We start from the raw sequence: 13357 nt of genomic DNA on the forward strand, positions 1-13357 counted from the left end.
GTACAGATCTTGTAAGTGGTTACGCTTTCGTTTGTATTTTCCTGTAGTTTCTCGTATTCCTTTCGTTGTATTTTAGTTTCGTTGGGTTTAAGTTCGCATTGTTAATTCTGTATTTTTTCTGTGTGTGTTATGTACAAGTGAATCGTCGAGATTAAAAAAGGTACGTATTTGAGACTGTAACGGAGTGTCAGTTACAATATTACTAGTTCAATTTGCATTCATCAAGCCTCTTCATGCTGCTAACAGTTTGAAGTAACCCAAGTAGGTACCAAGGACTTTCCTTCTAAGGAATTTAAAAGTAAGAAAACTCGATTCCTGGAATTGGAAAGCTATTGGTCTTGGAAAGAAAACATTTTGAAGCATTAATTTATTTTTATCAAATTTATTCTAAGTGTTGACCTAAACATAATTGAACAGATGAAAATAAAACCTCACATCTTATTGATATCAAAGAATTAAGCCTATACATCATTAAAATATAACTCTTGCAAGTTCAACTGATCTCCCTGCTTATCTAAAAAAATTATAAATCCTTTCCTTTCCAATGAAACCTTTATTGTATAGGTTAGTTTGAAAAATAGCATTAGCTGCAGAACTCGATCGAAAAATGTCTAATTCCTGTGACGGATGCTAGTGCATATTATCAAATACCATCGTAAGAATTTGACTTCGTGGATCGATGTCTCACTTCTGTGGTAGAGTAGTTATGACCGTGTGTAGAAAGGTTGGTCAACTATTGCAATAAAGTTAGTGGTTTCTGCTTGTTATAAGACGATTGCCCGTTTAATGTACCGCTCGTTTCAATTCCAAGCAGAGGAAAATGCTTTTCTGATTATCTGCTTCACTGCTTGTCTCACCTCACTAATCTTCCAGCAGTAAAGGAACGGGTTTAACGAGGAGTTAAAGTAAACTAAACCATAAGCTATTTCAAAACTTAAGGAAGATTGAGATGAATATGTTTCGCGGAAAACTATCGTAATTTGCATTACAATGTACGCTAGGTAACACACGACTAATGCAATCTGCACCCACAGTCCACTAAGCACTGCCTTTTTGTATCGCGCCATGTTCAGTGCATTTGTTTGGCTAGGCTGTTGTTGGACATGATCTTGTACTTGTGCACGATGACTGCGGAGAGTGCGGAAAATTTTAGTGTACGAGGTGACTGAAACAAACAAGCAGGGCGACGCCACGATACAGCCGCAGTAAAAGGAGATCTGGGAATCTAGAAGGTAGGAAAAAGCAGCAACACTGGATACAACCCAAAAGGCAGCTACAACGAAATGTGTGCCCTTCAAAGTTACAATTTGCTTGTATCTGAGCCCCATCTGTAGAGCAAGAAGTCTATCCACGCTTATGGCCGTAATCGTTAATAAAGAGGCTCCACATAATGCTGTGCCTGTGATGAAGGCAGCGTCAACTGCGAATCGACAAAGATTCCAGCCTCCGTAAACTAAGGAAATATAATACATAACATACAATGGCTGGCCTGCAAGACCTACTAACAGATCGGTTGTGGCCAGACAACGATACAAGAGTTTGGACGGTGGATGGAGGGAAGATTCTTTGTGAAGGGCAGCAAGGATAAGAGAATTCCCAAGAAATGCTGTGATGGAGAGGAGAATGTTGACTGCGGAGGGATAAATAGATTGTTCTTGTAATCCACCTACTAAAGAGGGGGAGCATCGCTGTTCTTCAAATGTTTTCGTTTGTGTTCCACGTTCTGTTAAATTTGTTGTAACCGTCATTCTGCAGACATTTCCTAGAGCAGTTATAACTGCTTTTTTTTTAAAAAACAAAATTTGCGTGAAGTTTAGATTTGAGTTACTATCAATCTCGGTGAGTTGAAGTTGGCGATGCCAATCGGTCCAGAAACTGAAATTGAAATCGTGGCAATCTCCGACTATGTAAAACTGAATGGTTACGATTGTTTTGGAAGAATATTAGACGTCAGCCTTTCAGTTAAGAGCGTGTTTCCGAATATAATTATCTTTTCGCATCCAGGTTGAACAAGAAACGAAGCAGTGACAGGAGATGCAATAAAGCCCTTTCCACTTTTCTTTTTTTATTGTTTAAATGCTCTCTTCCTTTACGTTAGAAAATTTACGGTACATTTGACAATTTTTTCCTCTTATTTTACACAAACGGAAACAATTCTTTGGTAACGAGCAATTCTGTGATATTCTATTTATGCTGTATGTCCTTGAATGTCTTAGAATAAAGGCTGAAGTCTATTAATAAACCGTGTGCGACACAACTTCAAGTTTGCCTAATCAGTAAAATTCAATCAGACATGAATTGACATTAAGAGTAAAGCAAAAGGACACTTGAGATATAATTACTTTTTTACAATATAAGATGAGAGTCCATTTTTTTGGGCAGAAAAAAAGTTAGTGACAGCTAAAAGTGAATTATTAAGTCTAACATTTAATTTCAGAAAAATGATCAATATTAAAAGTACTTTTCTCCTTGAATAGACAGACAGACAGACATTTATATTTATACAGGATAGCCCCTTCAGTGTAGTAAACACTGGTATCAACGGGGGTCCTGTTACCCACCTAACCCACCCCAGGGAGGACATCCATCACACAGTAATCTCGTGCGTGGGAAATTAACGTCTCCTACCCCAACCCTGCAGGAGACGAGACCTCCATTTATTCGTCCCTATCCGAGAAGACTAGAATATCTAACCATTTCTTGATGTTAAAGAAAGGAAGCATATTCTTCTCAGTTAATTTTAAGACCCTGAGTGTTGGTCCGGCCGGTATTGAACTCTCGACCTCCCGCACAGCAGTCCGGTGCTCTCCCAATTGAGCTAACCAGGCGGCGGTTACATATCAATGGCCAGCCTGTACATATCAATGATATTCTATTCCCTTTGATAAAATTCATTGACATGTATAAAAAACATCTTCGTACATTCATAAGCTTTGAGGACATTATCAGAGATATGATTAATTTTTAAATTAGCAACTCTCCTTCACTGCCCTTTTGAAATTTTTGTCCCTTCTTGCATTTTCCAGGAAGGGTGAACGAAGTAAAATGAGACCAATGTTCCGTTATGAATTGGTTTATTCTTGGTACATAGTAAATGCCGTCGCATGAAATAGAAAAATATATAGTGTAATTAAAGTATCGTTAATACCTCGCGGTTTCCTTATTCTTTAGTTGTTCATGTAGAATAACAAATACCAAAAAACGCTCAAGCGATGATGCTATCAAGCTTTATATTTATTACTATCCAGGGACGTAGCCGACAAGCGACTTTTACTTGGAGCAGGCGTAACTCTAAAACTTGAGTTTGTTTTGGAATAAAATATACGCTTTTATTAAAAACTGGATCATTGGATAATGCAATTCAAGACTTTTCATTGACTTAGCCATTAAAGTATATGAGCCAGTATACCATAAATCGGCCTCCCGGTTAGCTCAATGGATAGGGCGCTGGACTGTTGTGCGGGAAGTCGAGGGTTCGAGCCCCGGCCGGACCAATACTCAAGGTCTTAAAACAATTGAGAGGAATATGCTACCTTTCTCTAACATCAAAGAAATGGTTAGATATTCTAGTCTTCTCGGATAGGGACGAATAAATCGAGGTCCCGTCTCCTGCAGGGTTAGGGGTATGAGACGTTAATTTCCCACGCACGAGATTACTGTGTGATGGATGTCCTCCCCTAGGGTGGGTTTACTGGGCCGTCGGTAATTGGCGCAAGCTGTCGCGGTGTCCCTGCCTGTCGGCGAAGTTAAATAAATAAAAGATATGGTAAGCGTACGCATAAGCTTAAAATTGAAAGGGAGCTAAAAATTTAATAAAATTTAATAATTTAATGTAACGTTTTTAATAAAACAATTATTCCACTCGCGTTTGTTGGATATGAGATGATTATAGCCAACACGGCGCTACGCGCCTCATTGGCTATCTACCATCTCATATCCAACGCGCGCTCGTGGAATAATTGTTAATTATTAAAAATTGGATCATTGGATAATGCAATTCAAGACTTTTTATTGGCTCAGCCATTATGGTATATGAGCCAATATATCATAATCTAATTTCTGTACATTGTTAAATCCGGTTTCTTCTCTCAAAATGAAGTCGAGAAGATTTGTCTAATAGTTTGGGGGCGTTTTTTTAATAAAAAAATTATTCCACTCGCGTTTGTTGGATATGAGATGATTATAGCCAACTCGGCGCTACGCGCCTCGTTGGCTATCTATCATCTCATATCCAACGGGCGCTCGTGGAATAATTGTTAAATAGCTCGAGGAGAATCTAAATCCATGGACAACACAGCATTTGTCTGATTGTCTGCTTCACAGCTCGTCTAACCTCATCGATCTTCCAACAATAAAGAAACGGGTTCAAGGTGGAATTAAAAGAAGCAAGAGTAATTGCTATTTCTCTAGTAACAATTAAATGCGGTGGATATGTTTTGCTATGAGATATTACTATTAACACTATACTTAATGGTACATAGCAAAATACTAATGCCAACTGCACCCATAGTGCACTGTTCACTGCCTTTTTGTATCGTGCCATGTTCAGTGCATTTGGTCTGCTCGGCTGTTGTTTAGAATCATCTCGCACTTGAGCCTGATGACGACTGAGTGTACGGAAAATCTTTGCATGTAAAGCCATTGAGATTGCTAGGCAAGATGGTATCATGACGCGACCAAACCAAGGCGCTATAGGAGAAACAAACACAAAATATAGAGTGTCGACACTGGGCACGACCCAAAATAGAGCTAATGCGACGTATGTACGCTTTAAAGTCACAATTTTTTTGTATCTCAGCCCCAGCAACAGGGCAAGGAGCCTGTCCACGCTTATGGCCATCGTCGTCATTAAAGACACTAAATATAATGCATGCGATGTTACAATGCTTGCATCAAGTATTAATCGACAAAGATTCCAGTGTTCATGAACCACGGATATCCAGAAAGTAGCAGCAAGAGGCTGTGCAAGAAGGCCGGCTAAAAAGTCAGTTATAGCCAGACAACGATACAAGAGTTTTGACGGCGGATGGAGGGAAGATTCCTTGTGAAGGGCAACAAGGATAAAGGAGTTCCCGAGAAATGCTGTGACAGAGAGGAGAATGTTGACAGCTGAGAAAAATCTTGCTTGTTGTTTAAATCCACTTCCCAATGGGGGAAGGAAAGCAGTTCTTGAAATGTTTTCGCCTGTGTTTCACATCCTGTTAAATTTGTTGTCCCCGTCATACTTCGATTCAGCCGTTTCGTTCTTCTCGCAGGTCTTCTCTTATTCTAGCGTGAGATATCTCGTTTTGACAGCTTCCGAAAAGTTAAGATCACTTAAACCCTGCTTTCTTAGAAATACTCGTACAAAGATCTCCTCATTGGTGTGTATCCATTTAAATGGGTAAACAAATAGTCTGCTGTTGAAAGTAAATTGATTTCCCTTCAACTTTTAATTTACCCACGCATTAATTAGCGTTAAGACGGAAGCATAAAGACATATGTGCAATTACAATCTAACTGCACGACAAATGATCGCTTTTTTTTTCTTTTTTCAATTTTTACTATTATCCGAATCTAAATTTACAAATCTAAATCTAAATTTATCATACATATTACATATTACTGTTATCATTATTATTATCATTAACTAATGAAAGTTAAAATTTCTAAAAGCTATATGTTGATTTTCAAACATTTTTAATTTAATTTTCCGTTGATAAGGATGAAATATCATATAGCTGGCTTTTTATGGCATTTAGGATTAGTTTATTTGCTGGCAACCAGTCGCAGACATTGTTTCAATCTTCATTGACAAGCGATTCTAATAATGGTAATGATTTATCTTTAATTTAAACAAAACATTGGTATCATCTGCAATAAGGAAAAACTCCCAAATTTAATTGAAGAAGCCGAGATATCATTAACATATATATATAAATATATATACAGAAAGTTTAAAAAATTGCCAGGATGGACAACTTCTGACCTAAAAAATATAAAAAAATATTAATAAAAAACGTTTCGGTCAGAGACCTTCTTTAGTTATTTACAACTTTTGAAATAAAAAAAGAGCATTAAATAGGATCGAAGTGCCAATACTCGGCTGTGTAGCCGCACGATGCGGTTCCAGTCGAGGCCCACAAATTGACCCTTGTCCACCATATAGTCTCCAGTAGCTCAGTGGTTAAAGCATCCGACTAGATCACGGAGGGTCGTGGGTTCAAGTCCCATCTGGGGTTCGGATTTTTTCTATTACACTAAAAATTGTTTCATCTTTACATGCTCACTTTGGAGGTTGGTTGGCCGCATCTTGATATGCCTTCATGTGACAGCGTGATGCTGTTAGTGAGTTTTCACAGGTGCTTACCAATACTTGGCTGTGTAGCCGCGCGATGCGGTTCCAGTCGAGGCCCACAAATTGACCCCTGCTCACCATAGAGTCTCCAGTAGCTCAGTGGTTAGAGCATCAGACTAGATCACGGAGGGTCGTGGGTTCAAGTCCCATCTGGGGCTCGGATTTTTTCTATTACACTAAAAATTGTTTCATCTGAAGTGCTAATGATTACGTAATTACAGATAACGACTAATGAACTGGTGCTAATAAAAAGATAACAAAAAACCTAATTACAAAGAAAACAATGGACAAAATACAAGAAACAAACCCTAAAAACTAAGAGATAAGAATACTAAATATGTTAATATGAGTGGCGTAACCAATTGCAAAGAAGCAATGCTGCGAGCATTAAAAAAGGGAAGGCCCACTTTTTACTACAACTGTAAACCGTAACAAAATCCCAAAACAAGGCCTTTGGAGCCCGAAAGGGCAAATTAGCAACAAAATCCCTGGAGGGGCCCTTAAATGATACTAATCATAAGAAGATCCCTCGGCAGGGCCTCTGAGTCCAATCCACATCTAAAGGGCCGACAACATCCAAGAAAAGGGCCTTTGAACGATCAATTAGTAGCGCCTAATATAAGATGGAAAATTAATTATAGCAAATTATATTTTTCCAATGAAATTCCTTTCTTTTATTCAAACCATGGGGTGCCAAAGAGAACAACTAAGCACTCCAATAAGCCTCTTTTGTGACTAAAAGCCTATCGATCTCTGCAGAGCCACCTGTACCTGATCAATGCATTGGAACGAAAAATCGTCCAGGGTGTGTGGGGTTTTGTTGAAGTGTATCGCTACTTCACAAGTTGTTTTTTTTATTTTTTTTTTATTTTTTTTTATTATTTTTTTTTTTTATTAATTTTATTGGCATTCTACTAAGTTACAAAAGTAATAAACGAGAAGTTACACGTACAAAAAATTGCCAAAAGGGAGTAACGAACGGGACGTGAGTACCCATGCAAGGAAACTCCCTACAGAATAAAAAATAAATAAATATTACAAAGTTTTAAGTCAGTGCGAATGAGTTCTATGGCAGGAACAGTCTATAAACACTGACCAGGTACACGGTTGGTCAATATCGAAAACATTTGCTAATAAATTAAAATAGTGATTAGTGACAAAGTTCTTAAAGGATGAAAGAGTACCTAAGGAAGACGGAGGAGCTACTTTACACATAATATTCCACAGTTTTGTAATTCTATTAAAATATGAGGCCTTAAATAAAGATGTTTTACAGGACTGAGTTTGTAAGCATAGTAGATTTGTGATTTCGAAATCTCACTTTAAAGTCGGTGGTAGTAGATCCCACGTATTGCAGGCGACATTTCTTACAGGAAGCCAAGTAAATCACATTTTTAACAGGAAAGTCTAGAGTGAATGGTGTAATTTTTGCCCGTCTGAAAGCTGAGAAATGATTTGATTCAACAAAGAAATTCTGACAGAGGTCGCATCTTTTCCTATCTCATTTAAAGCAACCATTGTTACGAGGAATGGTTTGTCTCTCGCTGGCAGTTTTAAAACGAGATGGTGATAACAATTCAGATGATCCAACCGGCCCAGATGATCCAACTGGCCCAAATGACCCAACTGGCCCTAATGACCCAACTGGCCCAAACGACCCAACCGGCCCAAATGACCCAACCGGCCTAAATGACCCAACTGGCCCAAATGACCCAACTGGCCTAAATGACCCAAATGACCCAGCTGGCCCAAATGACCCGACTGGCCCAATTAACCCTTCAAGCATTTATTATTCATGAAACTAACTAGCTGTCACGCTATCATTCCGCGATCGGCCGATGTCACGCAATTTTCGATAACCAGCACGCCAAGACATATTTTGGTTAAGGGGCACACCAGGACACATTTTCGTTAACCAGTACACCAGGACTCAACCCATTTTTTAAACGAAAGAACAAAACAGCATGTTCTTTTCAAATTCAAACAAAGAACCTGAAAGAGAGAGAAATTCTCGTTAAAACGAGATTTTTCACCTGTTGGACAATGATACCTGAAAAATGCACACGAGCGCACGTGCAAGAAAACAAAAGTATATATATATATCTGTTACTTTCATACCACAATAGTTCGTCTGTTTATATTTAGCCGTGATTCCTATCTTGTTCTCGTTTATTATCTACTTCTTGCGCAACTGTACATAGTTGCGTGACAGGTTTAGCGATCGGATTTCAGTGTGTAAGGGACGTAGTTCTTTGAGAGGTTTATTGTTGCAACGCTACTTGTTCACTAAATGCTAATTTCTTTTTCACCGCCACATATCAGCTACCTATTGCCGCTAGGAGCCAGACTAAAGTAAGCCATTTTATTTACTTCATAGTTATAGTTAGCTTCATTATCTTAACGTAGTCGATGTATAGGATTCCCACACGGCAATCATGTAAAGCAGTTGATTAATCTTAGTTTTTATTATGTAACTGATGATTTTCCGTGTTTAAATAAAGATTCACATACATACATACATACACTGGCATGACTATCTTTAGCGCTTATGTAGTTTCGCGATTCTATGCGACGTGCGTCTAGGTTAAGAAGTCCATCCACGGGCGTCGACTTATTTAGGTTCCTTTCTTTGCTTTCTAGTTCGAACCACAACAAATCTCACTGCGACAAGACCTTATCGCTACGCAAACCTATACATCGAGTCATCGATCCATTATTCTACAAGCCGCTGCCTTTTACGCTATTTCAATTAAAGTTTACGTTACGAAAAAAAAAAAAATTATATATGAACTTCATATATTCATTGTATCTGATTGATCATCACGGGTTTACTACGAATCAACTTAACTGCCTGCTCCCAGTTGGCTTGTTAGCTCAATTGGTAGAGCGGTGCACTGGTATCGCAGAGGTCAGTGGTTCGAATCCCGTACAGGCCTGATTTTTTTCAGGTCTGATTTTCGCTATTGCATAAATAGCGCTATCAACTGCGAAGGATCGTGCATCATACGTACAGTTTACGTTGTGCGTTACAATTGTCTGGTCTCCAAATTCGTCGCTTACGACCCTCGCTACACATGTGACCTTTCGGGGTTACAATATCTATATATCTCTCCATATGAAAACCTTTTTGAAAACGGGTGTGTATATATATATAATATATATAGCAAGTGTGTATAAATATATAGCGGGTGTGTATATATCTATAATATATATAGCAAGTCGTTAATGGAACTCTCAGGCCAAGAAAGGTGCATCGCGCCAGGAGGATCAATAAAGATTCGCAGTCCAAACCTCACAGCCATCCTCGCAATTTTTTAAATTCTCCATATATATATATATATATATATATATATATATATATATATATACATATATAACTGCAGACAGTACTGTTTCGGCCTTCTGGGCCTCATCAGTGCAGTGCTAATGCTAGAATGGGGGAGAACCGAGACGGTCACCCCAAACGACCCAACCTTTGTGGTATCGTCTAAGCCATGCCAGAGTGCTCAAACTAGAGTAAACCAGCGAGCATGCGCAATTGCAACGGCAATGACTCATCCTAGATAGAGTGCTCAATTTGGACATGAAAGCAAAGCTTTGTATGCCAAAGAGCTATATCTAACTGCAGACAGTACTGTTTCGGCCTTCTGGGCCTCATCAGTTCAGTGCTAATGCTAGGATGGGGGAGAACCGAGACGGTCACCCCAAACGACCCAACCTTTATATATATATATATATATATATATATATATATATATATATATATATATATAAATTCTGTATACAAGGGAAACCCTGACCCTGTACACCCCAAATAATCATACTTAAATAGGATAAATGTTTGAAGGGCAAATTATCTTTTCAAACATTTATTCTATTTATATATATATATATATATATATATATATATATATATATATATATATCTATATATATATATATAACTCGAGCCAACAGTGACGCCGCGCCAGAAGGATCCAAAAGGATTCACAGTCCAAACCTCGTTAAATGGTAGGAGAAGTAGTGTGGCACACGAGGACGGACAACTTCGAGCGAAAGAAGACATATACTCAATAAAAAGTCTAAAAAGTTTAATAAAAAACGTTTCGGTCCGAGACCTTCATCAGTTGTAATACAATGACTTAAAAATTCCTTAAATAGATTTATATAGGGCGTGGCAACACATATAAAGAAACACAGATAGAATGAAATATATGAACACAGTGATTACACACATTACTACGCGAAAAATTATCACTATGAAAAGAAATGGAAAAATTGTCGAATCCACTGAAAATGTAAAGGAACCAGCGTTGACTTGAAAGGCGAGAATTGCACTAAAATTCCCAATTAACGCTAAGACTGGAACCTCAAAGGTTCCAGTCGGGCAAAGGTTCCAGGCGGGCATCAAAGGTTCCAGTCTTAGCGTTAATTGGGAATTTTAGTGCAATTCTCGCCTTTCAAGTCAACGCTGGTTCCTTTACATTTTCAGTGGATTCGACAATTTTTCCATTTCTTTTTATAGTGATAATTTTTCGCGTAGTAATTACTGTGTTTGTTTATATGAGTTACCACGCCCTATATAAATCTATTTAAAGAATTTTTAAGTCATTGTATTACAACTGATGAAGGTCTCGGACCGAAACGTTTTTTATTAAACTTTTTAGACTTTTTATTGAGTATATGTCTTCCTTCGCTCGAAGTTGTCCGTCCTCGTGTGCCACACTACTTCTCCTATATATATATATATATATATATATATATATATATATATATATATATTTTATATATATATATATATATATATATATATATATATATATAAGAATGTTATATAAGAATAATGGCGGACCAAGAACAGATCCTTGTGGTACACCACCAGCTACCGCTTCCTTCTTCGAGATTTTGGTTTCAATTTGCGTTTTTAGATCATCTCCCTGTTAAATAAGAGCAAAAGCATTTGTTGATAATACCAAGTATTCCATAATGATGTAGTTAATAGAGCAAAGTATTGTGGTCAACAGTGTCAAAAGCTTTTCGTAAATCAATAAAATGACACAAGAAAAAAAATTTTCGTCCATATATTTTTGTATTTTGCTCACAATATCCAACAGTGCATGTTCCGTAGTGCAATGTTGGCGAAACCTATATTGGGATGGACATAAAATTTTACGCTTTATAATAAAATTATCAATTCCATTATATATTAATATTTCAAAAATTCTGATCCGCTCCGGCCAGATGAACGCCATTACCGGAGCATGAACTTATTGATAAAAATTGCTACTATGCATATCATTGGAAGGTGGCTTAAAAACGACGGATTGTTGATCTAGAAGCTAATTAACACAGCAGCTATGGCCTTGATCTTGTTATTTAAGAAAATTGTGGGTGGCTATTTTAGAGAAAGCCAATGAATATGTTAGATTAATATATACCACACAAGTTAGGTGAATAGTGCTTTTCGCACGCGCTGATTGGCTAGTTAGGAAGTGAATGGCAAGTGCAGTTCACCTCTGAGTACACGATAAGACAAAATCGCGCGCCAAGAGTTTAATTACAAACCATTTTTCGGTATATTGAAAGAAATAAACTATTTTTTTTGCATCTGGTACAGTGGAACCTCGATTTAACGAACCTCTATCTGACGAAGTCCTTGATTTAATGAACGATACTTTTCAGCCCGGTTAAAGTTACAGTTAAACGTATGCCACAGAACCTCGATACAACGAAATCTTCTCGTTATAACGAACACAATTCAGAAGCCCAAACGTATATAGATACCCCGATATAACGAACAAGTATCAACTCCTAACCAAAGACGAATGCGGGAAGGAATATCTCTATCTTTCATGACGCTGTGGAATAAAGATTTTGGTTCTATGGAGGGATCTTTTAGAGTTTATAGACGGGATAATATGACATAATATTGCCTGTTGAAATTGAGAAATGGTGATACTTAATGTAACTCCTGGGAAGAAATAAGAAATTAGTATCTCTTCTGACAGAATAAGCGTTACTTAATACACGAGTGACGGTTGCTGAGGAAGTCTCTGGGTAAGTGTAATTAAACAAAGTCAGGTTTATGTGATCGTGGCCAGGCAGGTGCTGTCAAGGAAAAAATATCTCTCTTCAGATGCAATTACAAAAAGGCATTGGAAAAAAAAAAACAAAACAAAACAACTGTTTATGAAATAAAAAAATGCTAAAGAATTATTTCTAGCCTAAATACTGTCTGTCGACTTCAAGAAATGTGGAATACATCTATTTTGAGCGAATTTATAGGGTAGGTAGATTTGATCGATTTTCGTGAAATTTTGCCAAAGCATTCCAGGGATGATGACGAACGGAATTGTGTGAGGAAATTTTGATTTATTAAATATATTTCACGTTGTGTCCATTTACGCAACACGTTTCGCATTTTTTTTACGCTATTCTAACTTCAGATGCGGATATCTAGACAACCAATCAGAATATCGGAAAAGCCTGACACACTTTTGTTGATTGATGCCTTGCGAATAAGACTGTGCAGCTATTTTGCTCTGGCAGCGAGATTCGATACCCAATAAATTCACTAGAAGGATCCTCGGTTGTTTCACGCCTTACTGGCTCCTCATACTCCCTAAATAAAAAAATCGCCTAAATTATATTTCTGAATCTCATGTATTAAGCTTTCTTTTGATGTATAGTTTGTTAGAGTTTTCTTCAAACTAGCGCCGGTACGAACTATTTCTACAGCTGCCCTATGCTTAAAAGATAGTCTTCCCATTTCCGTTGTTGGTTTAGTGATATTTATATTTAAAATCTTTCTTAGATTGTATCTGTGTTCCTGCTTCGAAACTAAGTTATTAAGGTAGTCATTAGAGAGACCATAGTATGATTTATAAGTTATGGATAGTAGCCTTTTCGTGTAAAAATATGAAATAGGGGACCATCCCCTAAGCTTACACATGTCGTCCATATTGATGTCCCTAGGCAGATTATGGATTAACCTTGCAGCTCGCAGGTGGAAATGCTCCA

At 37.6% G+C, this 13357-nt stretch overlaps 1 protein-coding gene across 1 annotated transcript; it reads right to left on the minus strand.

Annotated features, from left to right (window-relative positions):
• Window positions 1-800: 800 nt before the first annotated feature.
• Window positions 801-1748, minus strand: LOC148721021 (melanocortin receptor 4-like). The gene has a single exon (XM_088737735.1). The coding sequence runs from the start codon at window positions 1746-1748 to the stop codon at window positions 801-803; it is 948 nt and encodes a 315-aa protein (XP_088593861.1).
• Between the last annotated feature and the right edge of the window lie 11609 nt (window positions 1749-13357).

This window comes from Stylophora pistillata, chromosome 11 (genome assembly GCF_964205215.1).
Source record: "Stylophora pistillata chromosome 11, jaStyPist1.2, whole genome shotgun sequence".
NCBI lineage: Eukaryota > Metazoa > Cnidaria > Anthozoa > Scleractinia > Pocilloporidae > Stylophora > Stylophora pistillata.